Source organism: Mastigoproctus giganteus, chromosome 3 (assembly GCF_048544385.1).
Source record: "Mastigoproctus giganteus isolate SK-2022 chromosome 3, ASM4854438v1, whole genome shotgun sequence".
Lineage (NCBI taxonomy): Eukaryota > Metazoa > Arthropoda > Arachnida > Uropygi > Thelyphonidae > Mastigoproctus > Mastigoproctus giganteus.
The window spans coordinates 144,514,172-144,538,109 of NC_143577.1; the positions used below are offsets into that span (position 1 = coordinate 144,514,172).

The 23,938-nt window shown below is 38.4% G+C and overlaps 1 protein-coding gene across 5 annotated transcripts in view; it reads right to left on the reverse strand.

Moving 5' to 3' along the window:
* Positions 1-23,938, reverse strand: part of LOC150088301 (uncharacterized) — a 175,184-nt gene that overhangs the window by 10,819 nt on the left and 140,427 nt on the right. For all 5 annotated transcript variants that reach the window (XM_090370688.1, XM_090370689.1, XM_090370686.1 and 2 more), the window contains exon 5: positions 9,542-9,791. In XM_090370688.1, coding sequence (XP_090226814.1) covers positions 9,542-9,791 — 250 coding nt within the window. The remainder of the gene's footprint in view (positions 1-9,541; positions 9,792-23,938) is intronic.

Here is a 23,938-nt window from a genome sequence, read left to right on the forward strand (position 1 = left end):
GTGAAATGAATTAGGAAGTCCTTGGGAGGTTTAGATCTTTTCGCAGATAAGCTTGCTCTATTAGTTTGACAATTCATTGTGTATTCAATAGTAAGAAAAAGTGGTGGGACATGCTGTATGAAGTAATGAAATTTTTGGATATGGCATACATGTGGTAAGAATATACCCAGATCCTTGACATAACGTGGCCTCGACAATGCTCCCCGCATACACACTACTCGGACTCCCTCCAGTCACTATCTGGCAGAGTAGAGGTAGCAAGATTATACACTAGCTGATCCGGAAGCCTCCTAGAGAGTTACCAATAGGTTCGGTCCAGTGTACTACCTAGCGGCCGCCCTGTGAACACCGTTTTAGAGCTGTACCCTTGAAATGTAAGGAATATTGTGGATCTCGCCACGACGTTCATCATAACCTCAAAAGTCATCAATTATACTGCATGATGGAAGAGATAGGGAAGGGTTGACCAGAACTTAGCTCTAGAGACTAAACATGGGTTCCACCACTTCAAGCCTCCAATAAGCAAAGTGGTGGTATTTCACCGGTTGATGAGAGTCATCTACCACCTAGTACAGCCTGGTAACATAGAGGGGCGTCGGTCCTCCATGTGGTGTGGGCGCCACACCTCGACCCCTGCTTACGTTGGTTCACACCTAGGTGGTTAACCACCATGTACTTGTGCATGGAGGTTATACCCAGGATTACTAACAGTCCCACCATTGTGAAGGTGCAAGCAGAGGATTTGGCTGTCACAGACCGTCCAGACTTCGCCGAAATTGGGTCCACTTGACTTGAGTGTCACCCGAATATCAGTTCCATCAGCGTTTTAGACTCCCAGGTAGCAAGTACAGCTTGTCTGGCATATCTGAGAGAATGTCTGTGATAACCTCAAGGACCAAAATACTACTAAATTTAAATCAAGTTTTAGAAAAACAATAATTTCAAATCAATAAATTAGAAAAATCCACTTAGCGGCTTTGAACACGTCTCGCCTCTACTAGCCTCGTCAGCAGACTGGCATTTGTGGATTATGAAAAGGCATTTTAATCCATACAGCATAAGGCAATGTTTCGGGCACTGGAAAGATAAGGCATAGATACCCCATATATTATGATTTTGAAGAAAATATAGGGGAATGCTACCTCCTTTATTAGACTAGACAAAGACAGTAATAAATTTAAAATTGAGAAAGGAGTTCGACAAGGAGACACAATATCTCTGAAATTGTTTACTACTGCCCTTGATGAAGCTTTCAGAAGATTAGACTGGTCGCAGAAAGGAGTCAATGTGAATGGAGAGTACCTAAACAATTTACGATTTGCAGATGACATTGTAGTCATAAGCCACGATCCCAAAGAATTGGAGGAAAATCTTAATCAGTTATGCAGAGTTAGTAAGGATTTTGGACAAAAGATGAATATTGCTAAAACAAAAGTAATGATGAACAAGTATGCCACAGAAAAGGATAATGACTGAAGGAGCAGTAATTAAAAAGGTGGAGTCATACTTATCTAGGACAAGTCATTAGCTGTAATAATGATAAATGGATGGAAGTCAAGAGAAGAATAAATTTTGGATATATAGCATTCAGGAAATATTGTCACATACTGAGGAGCAATATCACAAATTTGTCTGAAACGTAAAATAATTAACCAATGTATACTCCCCACCATGACTTATGGAAGTGAAACTTGGGCACTCACCAAAAGAATGGAAGAGAAGCTGAGAACTGCACAGCGAAGAATGAAACGAATTATATTTGGAATCAAACTGTTAGATAAGAAGAGAAACACATGGATTAGGCAGCAAACTCAAGTAAAGGACATTCTTATCAAAACTAAAGAACTAAAATGGTCTTGGGTAGGACACATAGCTCAAAGATGTGATGACAGACGGACTAAGAAAATAACAGAATGGTACCCAAGAGAAAACCTTGAAGACAACAACGGAGATGGAAAGATGAAATTCATGAGTTTGTGGGTAGTAAATGGATGGCCATTGCACAAAACAGAAGAAACTGGAAAGTTGCTGGAGAGGCCTTCATCCTGCAGTGGATTGAAAATGGCTGATGATAATGATGACGAAAGGGTTCAAATGAGAGGATTCCAGAGTCAATTTGAGCTGCGGTCTCAAAGGTCCATAGATGATCACTCATAAGCAAGTACAAGCAGGGCAGAAATGTATAACAGGCTGGCAAAGGTACAACGTGATTAAATAATAACAAGGAACATCAGGGGAATTGAATAAAACACAAATAAAGAGTTTAAACTGCTTATATAATAACGTCAGGAATATTGTCAATAAAACAAGAATTTATGCTACTGATGGTGTTATAATCAGGTTAATTATAACCTGGTGTCATCCTGATATAGGGGATGATGAGCTTCATTTTGAAATACAATATCTGCAGGAAGAATAGCAGGAATGGACAGAGAGAGAGAGAGAGAGAGGTGTTATGCTTCTGATCAAAAGCTGTATGAATGCAGCAAGTTCAAACCATGATTTAGAACAATTTCAGGAAAGTATCTGGTGCATCACAGCCAGTGGTAAAAGAAAGTTGAATGGTGTGTGTGTGTGTGTGTGTGTGTGTGTGTGTGTGTGTGTGTGTGTGTGTGTGTGTGTGTGTGTACGCACTACAGTCTCCATGACAGCACTGTGCATGATATGTTACTCTATGTAATTTTAATGGAAATTAAGTCAACATGCTTTGTTATGAATCATTTCCACTTTCCACTCATTTGCCCACCAGTTCAAATTGTCCATCTGCAATTTGACAACAGTTGGAAATTTACAAAAATATTTACCTTTTGGGTAAATTTTTTTAATCAAATTGATGAATTATTTGTATCAACGGATCAAGAAGAGTATAAGCGGTGTGAATATCATTGAGCTGGTCATCAAGATCCAAGTAATATCACAAACACGATGGAAGAAGATCGTTCATGGAAAGCAACCATGACATCCTAAAGTAGTAGTAGTATGTGATGAAAGAAAGGCAAGTGTATGAGCTTATGCAGCATCAGCCAAAAAAAAACACACCATTCCCTCCAAATGCCTGTCCAGTTCCTACTTAAATTTATTTAACCTATCAACTTCCGTGACAGATGGAAGTTTGTTCCAGCAATTAACCACCCGCTGGCTAAAGGCAAATTTCCGCATATCTATTCTACATCTATCTTTTCTTAATTTGAATTTATGTCCCCTTAGGTTCGTAATCTGAACAAGTGGAAGGATACCATCAGAATTCAGCATGCTCAACCCATTCAAGGCCTTATACACCTCAATCAGATCACCGCACAGATGCCTAGTCTCTAGCCACTGCAATTTGCAGAACTTAAGCCTCTCTTGGTAAGAGGATCCCTTCATTGCCTTCACCAATCTAGTTGCCCTTCTCTGTACAAGCTCAAGCAAATCAACATCCTTCCTAAAATGAGGCCTCCAGACCTGTACACAGTACTCAAGGCATGGCCTACCTGACCATTGCCTTATACAGAGGGACAATCACCTCCTTTTCCCTGATAGCAAAATTTCTATATATCATTGACAAAACCCCATGACCTGCCTTGGCAGCCTGTCTGCATTGCTCAGAAAACTTCATATCTGACTGCACAATTACTCCCAGGCCTTTTTCATTTTCTACCACCTTAAGTGTAGTACCACACAGTTGGTACGTTGCTCTGAGGTTACTTCTACCCATATGCAGTACTTTGCATTTGTCAAGGTTAAACTTCAGTTTCCATTTCTTAGCCCATCTTCCCAAATTTTATAGATCCTGTTGCAGTAGCACACTGCTATTACTGTCATTAACAACCCTGCCACCTTTGTATCATCTGAAAACTTCAACATTAAGCCTGATATACCTTCATCAATATCATTGATAAATATAAAAAACAACAGTGGATGCAATACCAAACCCTGTGCGACTCCACTAATAACATTAGTCCACGAAGAGCAGCACCCACTGATTACCACCCTCTGTCTTCTCCCACTCAACCATCCTTTTATCCATTGTAGAAAATTACCCTTAATACCATTCTGCTCCAATTTGTACAATAGTCTTCCATGCACAACAGTGTCAAAAGCTTTCCTGAAATCCAAATATATGATATCAAAATTATTTTTTGCATCCAGTTCCTTTGTAACCACATCATAATATCCTATCAAATTTGTCAGACAAGACTTTCCCTTAACAAACCCATGCTGTGTCTGAATTATTGCTGTAGTCTTGTCTAGATGATCCTGCAATGCATCTTTAACGAGTAACTCCATTATTTTACCTGGAACAGAAGTTAAACTAATTAGTCTGAAATTACTCGTGCCACCCTTCGATCCCCTTTTGTGAATTGGGGATTCATTTGCACATTTCCAGTCCGTGTGGACCTCCCCTGAGTCCAAGGATGCTCTCATAATTATGGCTAATTATGAGAGTTGCTTTGCCGCCTCCTTTAATATAACTTGATAGATCCCATCCACTCCAAGTGCCTTTCTTATGTTTAACTATAACAATTTCTTCTCCACTTTACTCTCAGTTAATACAAAATCATTAAGCACCCTACTACAATTTGATAACCTTTTGCCATTTTCAAATCTTAACTCCTCATGTGTGAATGTAGATGCAAAATACTCGTTCAGTTTGTTTTCTATCTGAGCAGGATCATCAACAGTCGAACCATCGATATCAAGTGGACCAATCAGATTCATCCTCTTCCTTTTAGAGTTTATATAAATAAAGAAATCCTTGCTGTTTTTCTTAACATCCTTTGCCAAAGATTTCTTGTAATCTGCCTTCACCTGCCTAACCTCCTTTGTGACCTGATTACAGACTAGCTTATATCTGCCATAGGCTTCTGAGTCGCTTGATAATTTATATGCATCCCATGTATTTTTCTTCTCTGTCACGAGTCTCATTAGTTCGTTTGATAACCATTTAGGCCTAAACCTTGAACAATATTTCTTAATGGTATGAAACTTTTAGTAGCTTCCACGATTAATTCCTTGAATGCTTCCCACTGTTGGTAATATCGTCAGTTGATCCCACTGTACAGAATTTAAAAAAACTGTCTGAGATCACTGTACTCACCTTTACGGAAGCAAAAACCCTTTCCTTTACCCCTGATGGTAATTATATATTTAAGTAAATCCCACATCAGTAAACTGTGAATACTGCCACCTAGTGGTTCCTTTATCTGCAAATTCTTAATACACGAATGATCAATGCTGATAACCAGATCAAGAGTATTACCCTCCCTGGCTGCTTCTCAAACATGCTGCTGCAGAAAACAATCATCCAATAAATTCACAAAAGTCTTACTACTGTGTGAGTGACCAACCCACAAGTTCCAGTCAGTATCTGGGAAGTTAAAATCCCCCATTATAAGACATTCTGATTTACTAGCCCACTCTATTTCTCTGTACAATTGTTCATTGCACTCATTCGAGTCATCAGGCCTATATAACACACACCTACCCTTATTTTTGCTTTCGCAGTGCTTATGTCACACCAAACTGACTCAACAGTGCACTGTTCATCTATATCAACTGGATGCACTTCTTTTGATTTTATGTTTTTCTTAATTAACAGCATGACACCTCCTCCCTTCCTATCCTATCTATCCTTTCTGTACACATGGTACTCTCCAAATTCCAATTCTGCATTCCTAATATCAGTGTAACACCATGTCTCTGATATCCCAACAATATCTGCCTTTGATGTCTTGACCAACACTTCAAATTCATCAAACTTATTTACTATACTTCTAGCATTGGTATACATGCACCTATTCCTATTCCCCCTGACACATCCCATATACCCACCTGTTTCACGATGACTACCATCAGTCCCTGAAACCCCCAGCACCCCTTGCTCCAGGTTGTTACTAATTCTAATAGAAATTGTGCAAGAATCACCTTCACCTCTGCCTGCGGCTACTTTTAACCTTTTAGACTGTGAATCCCCCCCAAGCTAGCAGTTTTCCGACCCACCTAACACTGCCTTGATAGCATCAGCAAATATTCTTGCACCCTTTCTATTTAAGTGTATCCCATCCCTGCAGAAGCAGTCTCTCCTGTTAACGAGCACAGACCATGCTGAAAAAAATTTTACCCCTCGAGCCTTGCACATTCCTTCCAGGGCCGAATTGATTGTCATTGTCAGTGGACAATGACAAATGAGATTTCACCAGTTGAGGGTAAGAGCAAGTGTCAATTTCAAGAAAGCAGACTAACGCAGACTAATGCACATCTTGTGCTCAATCAGTTGGGATGAGATATGTAAGACGAAAAGCTCAAGTGAACTATGGTGTACTTTCAAGATGGATATTAAGAAAAAGACCTGGGGGTAATTGTGCAGTCAGATATGAAATTTTCTGAGCAGTGCAAACAGGTACCACAGCAAGTCAGAGTCTTGTCAATGATATACAGGAATTTTGCTGTCAGGGATAAGGAGGTGATTATCCCTTCGTATAAGGCAATGGTCAGGCCACACCTTACGTACTGCGTACACGTCTGGAGAACTCATTTTAGGAAGAATGTAGAGTTGCGAGACTGAGTACAGAGAACTGCAACATGATTGTTGAGGGGAACAAAGGGGTACTCTTATCAGGAAAGGCTTAAGATCTGCAATTGCAGCATTTGGAGACTAGGCACCTGTAAGGTGATCTCATTGAGGTGTATAACGTTTTGAATGGTTTGAGTAGGCTCAATGCTGATGAGATTCTTCCTCTTGCTCAGATTACGAACCTGAGGGGCCATAAACTCAAATTGAAGAAAGGCTATTGTAAAACAGATGCATGGAAATTTGCTTTTAGCCTGTGGGTAGTTTATTGCTGGAACAAACTTCCATCCATCGTGGAAGTTAATAGCTCAAATAAATTCAAAGAAGAACTGGACAAACTATTGGAGCAAATGGATGGGTGAAATGGGAAGGGTTTTTTTTTTTTTTTTTGACTGATTTTGCTGTATAAGCTTTCTTTCTTGTATCATATGCCTCTGCTAATGCTAATCATCAAAGCCATGAGTGCATTCATTCGTACTATTAAGGGGGTACTATACTACATACTATAACATTTAATTGAGCAAATTTTGCCTTTTTTTTTGTTATCTTAAAATATCTAAAAAAGTTAAGTTCAAAATTATAATTATTAAACATAACTGCAACACGAAAAAGATAAAAATCTATATAATCAAATTGATAAGGAGGTTTTTATTCAAATGTTTCATAACTAAAAAGGTGATGTAAAGCCAAGATGTGTTATCTAGGATCTCTTCATGAAACTCATGTTTTGTTATGTTTGTCAAAGTGGATTTGTTGTATGAAAGAAAATAGTTCCAGTAGATTTTGAAAAGTTACCTAATATGTCACAAAGAGTACGTACATTCTTACTGTGAAAACAAAGTAATCTGCTATTTCTTAACTGAGAGCATAGCAGTACTGTATTTCACTGAAGTTGAATTTGGCAGCATAATCTACACCATGGCTCCCCAAACTATGGCCCATGAAAGAATTTTAACCAGCCCAAGAATATTTCAATTGTCGTAAAAATGAATGTTTACATTAGATTACAATAAAATTTATGAAAAAACATTTTACAGATTATTTTAACGTTTGTTGGTTAATTAATATTGATTAATTATTGACTCTGTGTTATCAGCTTAGTCTTGTTAGATATTAATTCTGTTATTTCCACTCAAAGTTTTTCTTTGAAACATCATTAAAATAATCCATTAATCTTGACCATGTCATTAAATAGCAACAGGCATTAGAGACAGTAATTCGGGATTTCCTAATCCCTTTCCAGCCTGCACACCAACTCTGATGTTCAAAGTTTTTATTTATTTATACACAGGTTTCTCACACACAGGGCACACACCCTAAATAAAGGTGAAAACGCTAGGAAATTGCATAAAATACAAAACAGTAGTAATCAGTATAAAACTAGAATTAAAATATATACAAAATATAGAACTAGAATTAAAATATATACAAAATATAGAACTAGAATTAAAATATATACAAAATATAGAACTAGAATTAAAATATATACAAAATATAGAACTAGAATTAAAATATATACAAAATATAGAACTAGAATTAAAATATATACAAAATTTACATTAAGAAAACAGAGTAAGGGGCAGATTCTTATAGATAGACAGATTAAGAGTAAAATCAATATTGTAATAATTCATTACTTGAAGGAAACAAAACAGAGGACTACCAAGTAAGTGATCAGTACGAGGAACATGCAGTGAGAAATTAATTTTATAACAAGAATTTAAATGGGGTATAGCGAAAGGTATTTGTTCAAGAAGAGATGGAGAATCGATAACAGAGTTTATGATATTGTAAACAAAAAGAGACCCATGGAGTTGTCATCTAGAGTGAAGAGGGAGTATGGGAGCAAAGGTTATCCTAGGCTTCGACTACACAAGAATCCCAAATCCAAGATAAAAACCTGGAGCAGCATGGTCTGATAATTAATATCGGTAAGATCCTGAACCAGCCTGCACATGAACCCTTGTGTCCAGAGTATGGGAGCAGAGGTCACCCCTGGCTTCTACTATACAATAAGCCTGGATCCAGGATAAAAAAAATTATCCCACCCTATTGGTTAATGGAATTAATCCCTCTGCTATAAATTGGTTCATAGGTGCCTAGTCTCCTGGCACTGCAATTTGCAAAACTGAAGCATTTCCTAGTAAAACCCATTTTCCCCACCTCTTTAAATGACATGAGATAAACAATTTTACAACAAACAAATCTCTAAAGAAACTCAGAATTCGAAAGGATCACTTGGTCCAGTTCATTTTGTTGTAAGAAACACCTAAAATGTTTTCCATGCCAAATCCACAATATGCATGAACTCTAATTTCAGGATAATGTTAAAAGATTGTTACTGTTGCTGGTTTAAAAGCTTACTCTGCTGTGAAGATACTGAAATTTTTGATAAAATTTGATTTCACTCGTGAAGTGTGGTTTTACCTTAGTAGCAATATCAACAGCTAAAATTAGAGAATACAGAGTACTGAAAATCTGCACATTTTCACAAAATCCACTTACAAGCATATGATATGCTTGTACAATATGCAATAACCCTAGGCTATTCCCAGCTACTACAGCAATATATGCATTGTGTAAAACTTATAAAACACTACAGTACTGATTATATGCCCACCGGAACCTCACAAAAGAAAATATTCACGAATTATACTTATCCTTCAGTTCTGTTTACAAACCTCCTACTTTGATACTGTGATCTTCATGTTAACAATAGCCAACTTTATTTTTATGTTTCTAAATATTTGGATAAACAGAAAATTCAAACAAATCTGTCTAATTAGGAAGTTCCTTTACTACAAAAAAAAGTGTTTAATTTTTTATGCATTTTTGCATAAAAAATGACAAAGATCCTCAATTACAAAAAACAATCCTGAATTTACACAAGCAACCTAAGGAATATATATGAGCTGAATATATCTTATTCCAAAAATAAGATCCTATTATTTTGCATTCTTAAAACAAATATATGAACTACAAACTCACCTCTGTTTATTTCACAACATCCAATCAGCTGTCTACACAAAGGACAACAAGTATTTGTTGGATCTGGCTTAGCCACCTTTCTGAGACAGACTTCACAGAAAACATGGCCACATGGACGACAGGTAAATGGGCTGAAAAAGAAGTCAAGACATATGGGACAAACAAGACTACTACATAACATGGGATCCAGTGCTGCATCATAAGTTTCTGCTGTGCCTAAGAATGAATCAGATGAATTCCCCATTTGCTCCTGCAATTAAAAAATACACAAGAACTGAAATATAACAAGGCAAGCTATTAGAGATTTATGAATTTAATTCCCAATTATTATATAATAATTCTTTGTCTCACCTATAAAAACAGGCCAATGCTCTATGTTTTATTTATTACTAAAGCAATTAAAATATAGCATTTCTTATTTGATTTCTAAATTTGCAATGCTCAAGAATATAAAAACCTTGAACTAAAAGGCATAAACATTTTTGTCCCATTTAATAACCATGTAACCAGAAAACTCATAGTTCCCTGGCACAGATATATCAAAAACATGAATGACATTTACATTCTTCTACAAATTTTTGAACTTTGAAAAAAAAAAAAACTTTTTTTCAGTAATATACAGCATAAGTTATATATCAGGTCAGAATGAAAAGTGATGTCTCTTAGTTCATACCTAACCTGAGTTCATAACCTCAGTTCGCACAAGTTCCAACAAGGGTCTCCATGTGGCTAATAGTTTCAGTTAATATGTGGGCAGTAGAATATTTGAATATTTACAAGTTGTATTGTTTTAAACAGAAGTAACTTTGAACATGTGGTTCAAATAATGTGTAGTTATTCAGTTTCTTGTTGCCAAAAAATGTTAGATGCATTTTAAAATGCTATTATAACTTGATATTATTGTATTAATCTGAATTCACTACTATGATTTGGAAAACAACAGTAAATCCACGGAATTTCTCCGTAAAACATCTCTATGTCCAAATTCAAAGTTCAAGAAGAGCCAGGCTGTTAACTGAATTTTGGAACTCCACGACTGTTACCTACACTGAGGCATTAGATACATTCAGAAAAAAAAAAAAAAAAATCAAATCAATAAGATTTGCAAAACAGCAATACAGTTTCAATGGCTAATTTAAATGGAATACAAAAACTAAAGTGCTGGAGACAAAAATGTACAAAGTTAGATGAGGCATAGTAAAAAAATTATACTCAAATTATAGACAAACTTTTTTTTATATATATCTACAAGTACATTTTCTTTTTCATTTATCTCTATTCCCAACAGCAAAATTGTCATATTCATTAATTGCAAAATTGTTTCAAGCTTGAATACATGCATAATAATTTATATATCTTAATAGCAGGATATTTTAGGTACTCAATATGATTTGAATTGCAATATCTGTATATCAAAATAAACCCCATGACATTTCCATGATGAATGGAAAAATAATTTAAGGGGGAAAACAAATATATAATAACAATAATTAATGCAAAAACACCAACTGATGAAAGCGCATTTACTGTATTACAAGTAAGAACCTTAGGCCATACTGGAGACCCCTACTCACAAACTATACTGGGACATGGCCTAATAACAGATACAATGATCCCACACAACACACTAGACACAACCTTCACTGACAAGAAAGAAATGACTACCTACCTGATTGACATAGCAGAGCCGAACACCAGCAAACTCCAGAAAACCTACAAGGAAAACACTAGGAAATACACAGACCTAACACAAGAAGTCAAAGAAATGGCACATCAAATTTCATGTGGAAAACATTCCACTTCCACAACAACAGATGGAGGCCTGTTCCAACAAATACCTGATGGCTGAAGGAAAACTTCTGAACATCTAGCCTGAAAACCATCCTTCAACTTAAATTTATGCCCCCTTGTGCGTAGTCTCAGTAAGATGAAGAATGCCATTCACATTCAGCATACTAAATCCATTCAAGTCCTTAAACACCTCATTCAGATCACCCAACATGTGCCTAGTCTCCAGAAGCTGCAATCTGCATGGCTGAAGCCTTTCTAGGGAAGAGCACCCTTTCTCTTCACATATCTGGTTTCCCTTCTCTGCACCCATTCCAGCAAATCTACATCGCTCCTAAAGTGAGGCCTTAAAACCTGTATACAATAATGAAGTTGAAGCATAATCATGGCCTTATACAAAAATCACCTCTTTCTCCCTGCCAGCAAAGCTCCTGTACATCACTGGCAAAACAGGCTGTCCTGACAGACTGTCTGCACTGCTCAGAGATCTTCATATCTGAAGGCCTTTTTAATTACCCCAGGTCTTTTTCATTTTCCACTTCCTACAGTGTGTAGTACCACATAGATGATAAGTTACTCTGGGATTACTGCTATTCATATGTAGTACCTTACATTTGTCAATGTTAAACTTCAACTGCCATTTTTCAGCCCATTGACTCAATTTTCCTAGATCTTGTTGCAGTAGTTCATCCTGCTTATTGTCGTTGACCACCTTCCAAACCTTTGTATCATCAGCAAACTTCGACATTAAGTCTGATATACCTTCATCAATATCATTAATAAATATTGAAAACAGCAATGGACTCAGCATTGAACCCTGGGGGACTCCACTGATAACATTAGTCCACAAAGAGCAGTGCCCATTGATAGCCATTCTCTGTCTTCAACTTAACCATCCTATTATCCATAGCAGTAACATTGCCACATTGCTGCAGTTTATACAGCAGTCTTTTATGTGTAACACTATCAAAAGCCAACCTGAAACCTAAGTATGTGATATCAAAATTATTTTTTTTGCATCCAGTTCCTTTCTCACTGCATCATAGTCACCTATCAGATTGAAACAAGACAGCCACTTAATAAAACCATGCTGTGACTGCAGTATAATTGCATTCCTGTCCAGATGGTTTTGTATTACTCTTTAACCAGCAACTCCATTATTTTCCCTGGACCAGATGTTAAGCTAACAGGTCTATAATTACTCATGTCGCCTTTTAATTCCCCATTGTGAACTGGAAATATAATTGCACATCTTCATTCCACAGGGACCTCCACTGAATCCAAGGATGCCTCATAAGTATGGCTAATGGCTTGCTTACATTCTTTGATGCCTCTCTTAATAGGACTGAACAGATCTCATCCACCACAGGTGCTTTTTTGATGTGAATACGTCTTTAAATTCAGTCTGGTATAGGGGGTCTCTACAAAAACTCTAGCGACCAAAAAAAATGGCAAGATTTGTCATGCTTATATATCATAAACTATAAATGATAATCAAATGATTTAAATTTTGTTGGATAGAGGGTTTATGTCCTTATCTAAAATGGTGGGTAGTGGGGGTGTGCAGCGGTGGGAGGGAAGGGTAGCGCTTGCACATGAACACTGAAAATGGCGACGACGCGTGGCGTTTGGGCAGTGTAACTTTGGATTGCGAAGAGATAGGACGTTGAAATTGGTGTCGATTTGTAGAGAATAACAGGATCTACAATATTATTTAGCAATAATAACCGATAAAATAATATTTGTAAAGTTATAAGCTGATAAGTGTACCAAGTTGAAGAAAATTTTCATAATGTCGAAAAAATTGCAAAGGAAATATGAACAGAAATGTAAGAAACGTATATCATTGGAAAGAAAAATTAAAAAGTTCAACGTGAGTTCAACTTGAAGTACATTTCTACATCACCCACTACTCTGGGCAACACTTGTAAAGCTTACCTTGGTAAGAAACATCGATATAAATACTATGCCATATGTATCTTACTTCTCCTAACATCGGCCTTTGATAAATAAAATTATATTTCACTTATAACCACCAAGACTTTATTCATTTACATCTTACCCTTCCTCTAATAACACAAAGTCGGATTCACACCTCAAAACGATTGCGGTTGTGTCCCCATACACAACCCACCCCAATTTTTTTTTTTATGTTCAACATCAACAATTCCTCTTCAATTATCCTTGCAGTTATGACGAAGTCATTTACCTCAACTTGAGTTTGATAAACTTCTGGCATCCCTTCCCCTAAAGAATTCCTCATGGGTGAATGTACATGCAAAATACCTATTCAATATGTCAGCAACCTGAGCAGGGTCATCAACAGTTAACCCACTGACCAAGTGGACCGATATGATTCAATTCCTTTCTTCTACTGTTAATAGAAGTAAAGAAGTTTTTTCTGCTTTTCTTTGCCAGAAACCTCGTAATTTGCCTTAGTTTACCTAACCTCTTTTGTGATTTGATTACAGACTAATTTATATCTATCATAGGCTCCTGAATCATCAGATAATTTATATGCAACCCATGCACTTTTCTTCTCTGCTGCTTGTCTCAATTGTGCATCTGACATCCACTGAGGTCTCCGCCTTGAATAGTATTTCTTTATTGGTACAAAAAGCCTAGTAGCTTCTATGATTACTTCCCATTTATAATTTGCCTTAGTAACATCATCAGTCATTCCTGCTGCACAGAATTTAAAAACTATCTGACACTACTATAGTCACCCTTATGAAAGCAAAAGCCTTTCCCTTTATCCTTGACAGCAGTTATGTCTTTAATTAAATTCTACAATGGTACACTGTGATGGTCACTATGCAGTGGGTCGTTTACCTGAAGATTCATGAAAATTTTCTGCAGATAACCAGATCAAGAGTACTGTTTCATTTTTGTTGCCTCTCTAACATGCTTCTGAAGAAAACAGTCATCCAAAAAATCTACAAAAGTCTTGCTAGTGAGTGACCGACCAAACCACACCACAAATACTAGTCAACATATGGAAAGTTAAAATCCCCATAAGACATTCTGATTTAATGGCCCACTATTTGTTTGTATAGATGTTTGGTATACTCATTACAGTCATTAGGCCTATAATACACTCCTGTAAATTTTGTTTTCCCAATACCTATATCACATATTTTGATGCAGAACTACGTTGAGATTGATGCTCTGGCTATGCTGATGACCTTCTCTTCTTGATATATGGTAATGCTCGATCATACCTAGAAAAACAGGCTGCGAGAATTATGTGGGATCTGATGGAATGGTCTAAGATCTAATGGCCTGCAAATCTCAGAAAAGAAGACAGTGCAATTACTATTGAAAGGTCAACTCAGTATGAGTTAGACACCCTCTTGTGAGGACTCAAGGAGTGTCTGTATGATATGTAACATTATGTAACATCTGTTAAGTATCTAGGGGTGGTGATAGGAGAGTGAATGAATTTTGTCCCTTATGCTAAATATTTAAAACAGAAAATTAAAATATTATATGCCAAGTTAAAGAGAGTCATTAGAGTTGACTGGGGTATCAAAGGTCATGCATTAAACTTGCTATATGATTGTTTATTTGTACCTATAGTCACCTATGCCTTGGCAGCTTGGCTACATAAGATGACTAATTCATTGATAAAGAAGCATATACTGCAGGCCCAAAGATTTGCCCCCCTATTTATCACTAGAGTGTGCAGGACAGTGTCTACAGATGCTCTCCAAGTGATTTCGGGTAGATTACCTGCTGATCTGCAGATCATTTTTATCTGCGTTGATACATTACATAAGGCATAATGTAAGGAAGATTGTCTTGGGTGTGAGTTCATGTCCAGAGGAGGGGAGGCTGTATACTGGACAGGATGTTAAAGTGGAGAAAAAGGGAATATCGTCAGAAATGATGCAAGTATGGCAGATGAGGTGGGAAACATCTGAAAAAGGAAAAGTTACTTATGTTTCTACCTAAAGTGAATATTATAGAAGAAAGAAAGTCTGGCAACAGTTCAGAGTACATGCGGCCTTCCTTCTTACTGGGCATGGGCTCGCAAAGAGCCTGTATGAGTTGGCTCTGGTGAGAGATCAGAACTGCACTTGTGGAGAGGAGGAAACATCAGAACATATTCTGTTTTACTGCAGCCAGTATGCTGATCTTAGGAATCAACTAGAATTATTATTGGGTGCCCTTGAGTAGAGTACATTATGGACCATGTTTGTGGAGAAGTACAGATTTTATTTTAACAAGTTTATACATGCTGTGTTTAAAAGAAGAGAATGTATCAAGCTGGATAGCAGAGCCTGCTTCCCAGTGGCAGGGATGTAAACCAGGTCCACTGGGATAAGTAAAGTTAGTAATGAACCTAACATCTATCTCACTTTGCTTGGGCCAAGCGGCATAAGAGCTCTCGTGGTTTATATTTTGAGTTATTTTGAACTGTTAAATTCAGAGTTTAGAGTTTTAACGGCTAAGTTTAAGTGACGTTAAGCACTATGCCACATATAAGCCTAGGCTTGGGCAATGGTACTTAATGGCACTTTGAATGAATACCTATATCACACCAAACTGACTCAACATTGCACTGGTCACCCATGTCGACTGAATGCACTGCCTTAGATTTAATATGCTTCATAAGTGCATAACTTTTTCACTCCTCCTGTTCTGTCTATCCTTCCTGTATACAGTGTAGCATCACTGTATTGTATTCAAATCACTGTATTCAAATTCAGCATCACTTATGTCTGAATAACACCATGTCTATGGTATCCCAACAATGTCTGCATTTGATGACTTAATCAATACTTCAAATTCATCAAGTTTATTTACAATGCTCGTGGCATTATTGTACAGGCAATATAGTCATGACATAAGAATAAGCAAAGAGTATAACAAAGTCAAGCACAGAACACTGAAAAAAGATAAATGAACTAAACCTAAGGAAAGAAGGGACAGAAGAAGAAACATAATGAGTGCTATAAACACGCATTGTGTTTAACAATATATTTTGACAAAAAACCAAATAGTTTTTTTTTTTTTGGTAGTTGTTGGTGCATCGACTTCTGTGGCCATAATGCACCTCCCCAAGTTTTTGCAGTACTTTGATCCAAGCCTGAGGCGGGATTCGAACCCGCGACCTTCGGGTTGCTAGGCAGGCACTTTACCCACCCGGCTAGCCCGGTCGGCAAGCAAATAGTTAATGCCAAATAAAAACAAATGTAGAACAATGACAAGATCCATTAATCAGTGATGCAAGTAACAGCAAGTAATAGCAAGTAACCCAGATAATCATCAAATCTGACAATTTAATGATTATCTTGGTTATCAACTAATTGCAGGAATTTACCAAAAAAGGCCTCAATTTTTTTTAACAAGAAAGACTTGTTCTACAAATTGCAATGTCTGGAGACTAGACACCTGTGAAGAGATCCTGATGCTGAAGGTGCTGATGGCATCCTTCCCCTTGCTCACACTACGCACATACACACAAGGTGCATAAATTCAAACTGAGGATGGATGGTTGCCAGGCATATATGTGGAAATCAGACAGCAGACAATAGATTGTTGGAACAAACTTCCATCTAGTGTTGTACAAGAGGGTAGTTTGAATAAATTCAAAGAAGAACCACACAAACTATTAGAAGGGATGGGCAGGTGATATGAAATGTGTTGTTTTTTTATTTTTGGCTGATGCTGTATAAGCTTGCTTTGTTGCATCATTTGCCACTACTAATACTATACCTATTATAGCAATCTGGATAATGATTGAGGTGAGATTTACTTAAAATTTAAATTTACTATAACGATTGGTGTGGTGTTTACTTAAGAATGTAAATGCCATAAATCGTAAGAGGATGGGCTTTTGCTTTCGTAGAGGAGACTACAGTGGTCTGAGACATTTTTTAACTTCTATTCAGTGGGGCAAACTAAGCAAAAAATTCTAAATGGGAAGCATTCAGGGAAATAACCATAGAAGCTACTAGGCTTTTCATACCAACTAAGAAATACAGTTCAGGGCTTAGACCTAAATGGATGTCAGATGAACTATTGAGACATGTGGTAGAGAAGAAAAATGCATGGGATGCATATGAATTATCAGGTGATACAGAAGCCTATGGTAGATATAAACTAGTCTGCAATCAAGTTACAAAGTAAATCAGGCAAGTTAATGGACATTATGAGAAGATTATCAGCCAAAGAATGCCAAGAAAAGCAGCAAAGACTTCTTTACTTGTAAACACTAGAAGGAAGGTGATGACTCATTGGTCCACTTGATATTAATGGTTGAACTGTCGATTATATAGCTCAGTGTGCTGACAAACTAAAGGAGTTTTTACATCTACATTCACATATGAGGAATTCTTTTGGAAAGGGAATGCCAGAAGTTCATCAAACTGTAACAGAGAGCTATATGATTTTGTGATAACTGAGTGAAAAGTGGAAGGGAAATTTTTGAAGTTAAACATAAAAAAAGGCACTTGGGATGGGTGGGATCCATTCAGTCATATTAAAGGAGGCAACAAAGGAGGTAAGCAAACCCTCAGCCATAATTATGAGAGCATCTTTGGATAAAGGGGAAGTCCCTGTGGGCTGGAGATATGCAAATGTATCCCCAATTCACAGAGGAGGAATAATTTTGAAATCATATACTTGGATTTCAGGAAAGCTTTTGATACTGTTGCACATGGAAGACTGCTGTACAAATTGGAGAGGTGTGGCATTAATGGTAAGTTGTTACAATGGATAAAGAGATGGTTGAGTGGGTGGCAACAGAGAGGGGTAATCAATGGACACTGCACTTCGTGGACAAATGTTATTAGTGGAGTTCCCCAGGGTTCAGTGTTGGGCTCATTGTTGTTTTGTATAATTATCAATGATATTGATGAAGGTATATCAGGTTTAATGTCCAAGTCTGCAGATGATACAAATGTTGGCAGGGTTGTTAACACCAGTAAAGACTGTATGCTACTCCAACTGGATCTAGATTAGTTGGGCAAATGGGCTGAGAAGCGGCAACTGAAGTTTAGCATTGACAAATGCAAAGTACTGCATATGGGTAGCAATAACTGAAGAGAAATGTACCAACTGTGTGGTACTACACTCAGGGAAGTGGAAAGTGAAAAAAACCTGGGGGTAATTGTGCAGTCAAATATGAAGTTCACTGAGCAGACAGGCTGTCATGGCAGGTCATGGAGTCTCTCAATGATATATAGAAATTTTGCTAGCAGAGACAGAGAGGTGATTATCCCATTATACAAGGCAATGGTCAGGCCACACCTAGAGTACTGCGTATGAATAGGTCTGGAGGCCTCATTTTAGAAGGATGTAGAGTTGCTAGAACTAGTACAAAGAAGGGCAACAAGGTTGGTGAGGGGAACAAAGGAGTGCTTTTACCAAGAAAGTCTTGAGTTCTGCAAATTGCAGTGCCTGGAGGGTAGGCACCTGCAAGGTGATCTGACTGAGGTGTATAAGGCCTTGAATGGGTTGGCCATGCTGAATGCTGATGGGATTCTTCCTCTTGCTCAGATTAAGAACCTGAGGAAGCACAGTTTCAAATTAAGGAAATATATTTGTACAATAGATGTGCAGATTTTTGCCTTTAGCCAGCTGGCAGTTGGTGGAACAGATGTCCATCTTTTGTTGTGGAAGTTGATAGCTTAAATAAATTTAAGGCTGAGCTGGACAGGCATTTGGAACGAATGAAGGGGTGAAATGGGAGGCGTTTTTTTTTTTTTTTTTTGCTGATGCTGCATAATCTTGCTTTCTTGTATTGTATGCTTTGGCTAATGCTAATGATAAAATGCCGATATGAGTAATTAGAGACCTGTTAGCTTAACTTCTGTTCCAGGGAAAATAAGAGAGGCACTGGTTAAAGAAGTAATGCAAGACCAACTAAACAGGAATTTTTTTTTTTTTTTTTTTTTTTTATGAAAAACCCCAACCACGAGAGGTGTTAGGACCTATGCTACTTAGTACCATGCTTGAATTGGAGGTTGAAAGAAGATATTTATTGACATTAGACTTGAATTTCTGTAGACTTTAATTTTCAGGAAATACATACGACAGAAGGTTGTTCCAGAAAACAGCAGTTGAATGAATAAACGAGGAAGGTGAAAAGTTGGACAGTAAATGGATGTTGGCTGGTGGCAGCATATGTTTGGACTATTTTGAAAGAAAGAGCAGGAATTACAGAAGCCAATTCAGACGAACAGTGCCCATGGAAGTATCTGCAGAAAAGGCATGCAGCAGAAACAGTACATCTATGAAACAGCAAGTGGATTTTTGGTTTTGGTTTTTTTTTAGGAGCATTAGCAACTAAGGCCATATTGCTCCGGGGATATGCAGTGGTCATTCCCTGACCTTTCCACATCCTCCGTATTTGGTGGCTCACGGGCTCAAACCCCAGTCTAATCAAGAAGCATGTGCTACGCACTGCTGCTCCTGCCCACCTGGCTACAGAGGAGCCTCACAGCGAGATGTGAGTCATTAATAAACCTAACTGCCCTCTTCTGAATGGAATCTAGAAGCCTGAGAGGTTTTGGGGGCACTGCCCCAGATGTGGAAACAATATTCCACGGTAGAGCAGATTTGCGATTTGTACAGAGCGAACAGCTGTTTGGAAGAAAAGTAACGCCGAGAACAAAAGAGAAAACCAAGTTTTTTAGATGCAAAGGAAGCAATATTTGTAATGTGCTTGTGCCAAGAGGGATTAGAAGTTAGGGTAAACCACAAAAGAGATATATGAACTTGCCTAGAAATCACAGTATCACAAAAATAAGCATAGAAGCAGAAGAATCCTTTTTTGCGAGATATAAGACAAGACTGAATTTTAGAACGATTGAAATCAACTAAGTTGTATTTGCCCCACTGGAGAATTACCTGGAGATCGGCATTTAAGGAATTGGTAATGGATATTCAAGAAGTTGAAGCTGATTGAGCAGGTCAAGGTTTCTCAAAATGGAAAGTGGAATGCAATGTGCTATCATTGGCAAAAATATGGATAGGATTTCCAATCAATGAAAGAAGGTTATTAATATAAAAGAGGAAAAAACTGAACCTTGGGGGACACCAGCATTGGTGGAGGGAGTTAGAAGACAGAGAACCATCTACCATCACCCTCAGTAAGCAATCAGAGAGAAAACTGGATAACCAATTACAAAAAACAGTTGGCAAACCACAAGATGGAAGCTTGTTTAGAAGACCTTTATGCCAAACATGATCGAAAGCCTTTGAGGTGTCAAGAGCAACTGCTTGTGTTTCACCGAACTTTTCCATTGAATTTGTTCATAAATGGGTAACGTAAGCCAAAATATCACCAGTGGATTGACACTGACGAAATCCATACTGGTGATCATTAATCAGATGGAAGGTTTCTAAGTAGTTTAAGAGTTGGCAGTTAATTGATTTCTCCATTACTTTAGAAAGAGTAGGAGTAATTTCAATGGGACGATAATTGGATGGGAGGGATTTGTCATCCTTTTTAGAAACTGGCTGGATACGAGCAACTTTCCAGGCAGAAGGAAAAACACCTTTGGAATAAGAGTGTGAAAATAGGCAGCAAAGAACAGAAGTTCAGGAGTGCAGGTTTTGAGACCAAGTGGAGAAATACCATCAGGACCTGGAGCTTTCTTAGCATCAAGATTCATCAAAATCCTTCTGACATCCTTTTGAAGGAAGACCACAAGAGGCACTGAACGGAGCACGTTGGGAATGGTGGGAGCTGTTTTACCAAGATCATTCATACACGAGTTGGAAGAAAAATGGAATGCTAGCAGGTCAGCTTTATCCTTGGCTGAAGTGACAACAGAACCATCCGGTTTTAACAGAGGTGGGAGCAGAGATGGGCAAAATGTTGTGGCCAATAGCTTTGGCAAGAGACAAGAATGCCACCAAATCTCAAGCTCACTCTAAACAGGTTTAAAATAGGTGCCAATTGGGACACCTTCACAGAAGCACTGGGTGTCTCCACCAGTCAGCTGTCTGCCAAGGGCCCTCAACCTCTAAAACCTAGATGCACACCAAAGAGCAGTCACATTGGCCATAACAAATATCTGCAATTCAATCTTTAAGCACAAGAATCCATCTCTCAGCACTGTTTCCTGGTGGTGCTCAGAACTGCAGACTCTGGTGTGAAGTTAACAAGAGGAAGACCTAAAGTACTAGAAGGTCCTGGACCCACCAAAGGTAGAGGCCATCAGAACACAGTATCAAATAGCAAGAAACTCCAACACAGCCTCAATCCATCAAAAAAAAAAGAGGGCATTGCGGGAACACCTTGTAGCCACAACCTGGGAATACCAACCCTTGGGGAGTGGGTTTGTATACACATTTGGTGTGTATACAAAATTACCATCAACAAGCTCCCCAGAGGCAAAGTCCTCACATCCACCATTACACCACAGGGCATAATCACTACAACCTGAGAATAATCTAGCAATAACATTCTGGACACCATCTTCCAACCACCTATCTCAGGCCTTACCCAGTCTCAAGCTCAAATGTGTGTTGCCAACAATAGCTACTTCATTCCAGCAACCAAGGATCCCCCTTCATGCTAGAGGAACTCAGCCAAGCTATATCCAAACTACAGGACAGGAGGTGCCCAGGTTCAGATCACCTTGAGCCTGAGACTGTCAGGAAGGTGGCAAACAACTCTCCAAACCTTCTCCTCAAAGTATTTAACCACTGCCTCACTAGTGGGACCTTTCCTACAGACTGGAAAATAGTAAATCTCTGTCTACGTCTGAAAAACCTCAACCAACCACCTGAACAGCCAACATCCTACTGACCAATAACTCTTCTCTCAGTCCTCAGCAAACTCCTCAAGAGGCATTTCTTCTACAGGAATGACAAGCACTATGCAAATGCTAACTTCAGTCTAATCGGCTTCAGTCCGGGGCACTCGACTGTTGATGCATTGAACAACCTCTTCACATCTTCCCAATCCACAATGGCAAAGTACTACCCAGCAATCACAGTCCACTTCGCCAGGGCGTCCGACTCACTTTGGCGGCCGAGCGTCCTAGGCAGGCTTAGAGAAGCACAGATACCCCATAACATTTTCTCCTGCATCCTAAAGCTACCTCAGTGAGAGATCAGTCTGTAATGATGCCATACTCCAGGGTTGATAGAAAGATCAACAAGGGCTGTCCACAAGTCTCAGTTCTTGGGCTGACATTCTGAAACGTGGTCCTGGACGAGTTCCTCAACCAGGACCTTGGACCAGTGAAATCCCAAGCTTATGCAGACAACTTGATCCTGTCTATGATTCAACCTGTCCAGGTCGATCAAAGAGAAGCTAACATCCTTGTGTACCACTGATGACCCACTCTGCCGCTGTGAGGTCTCAAAGAAACCTGGCTGCATATTATGTATGACTCCAAGGAATATGAGGACCTGAGATCAATCTTAATCCCAAGAATCATAAATCTCCCAAAAGACCAGGAACAAATTGTAATTCAGTATCAAGACAACTACAAACACTTCACCTCCTTCGTGCAACTGCTCTTCAACAGGCACAGAACTGTCAAGAGCAAGCCTTAATCACCAATAACCACAAACTCAAGACCTACTGACCTCCCAGCAATGGACACCCCTCCCCGGCATGCACAATGGCCTTCCATCACTAATTGCTTCAGCCTTGCTGACATACCACCTAAATATAGCCAAAAGAATTGCCAACTATTGACTGAATGGACTAAAGAAACTGACTGTGACTACACAACTAAAACATTGACAATTATTGGACTTGACAAACTTCTACCCAGCTGGAAATTTCCAGCACAGACTTGTCATGACATAGGTTCACTAGCTTTATGGAAATCAGCACTGAGTTCCCTACCCAGTATACTTTCAATTCCTAACCCCACACACCCCAGTCACCTGATGGAATCATCACCATTCTCCCTTGGGGATGCCTTACCTCTACATCCCCAATACTTCTAACTTTACCCTTCCCACTTGACTTTATTTCCCCACACTAACTTAATTTTTTTTTTACTTGGTCTCTGCCCAGGAAGCTTAGGCGACCATGGTAGAGACCAGCCAGAAAATTATGGGCAGCCTGGCTATCTCCTAGCAGTGTGTGCAGGCAATGTGAGGTCCCATCAGGGACCCTACATCTAAAAGCCAGAACACACAACAAAAGCCAACACAATACTTCATAAACAAAACAACACTTTTTGGCTTTCATAGTGATACTGTTTGTCTACACAGAGTTCATATGGCACAGATGTGGGAAACAACTGAAGATGCCTTTCTCCTAACACTATGTCATTTTAAACAAATGATATCAGTATAAGGAAAATATGCTGTTTGTAAGAATACTGAACCACTGCAACAGTTGTTTCAAGAATACTAATTGCTTCAGATGATGGGTAGCCTCAATTAGCCAATCTGTAATTAATGCATCTAATCTAAGTGGTGTAAGAAAAAAACATTAAATGAACACAGTTCTTACTGTCCTTAGAAATTCTTAATACTATGACTACTCAGACGATGGTGTGCTAGTTCCTATATGCTGCTCTAGTTCATGTGCGTCTGTCATTCATTATGTCTGTATTCAGCATGTGTTTGTGAGCTGATTTATATGTTGTGTGGGCTGAAAAATCTAGAATAACTCACAGGGAA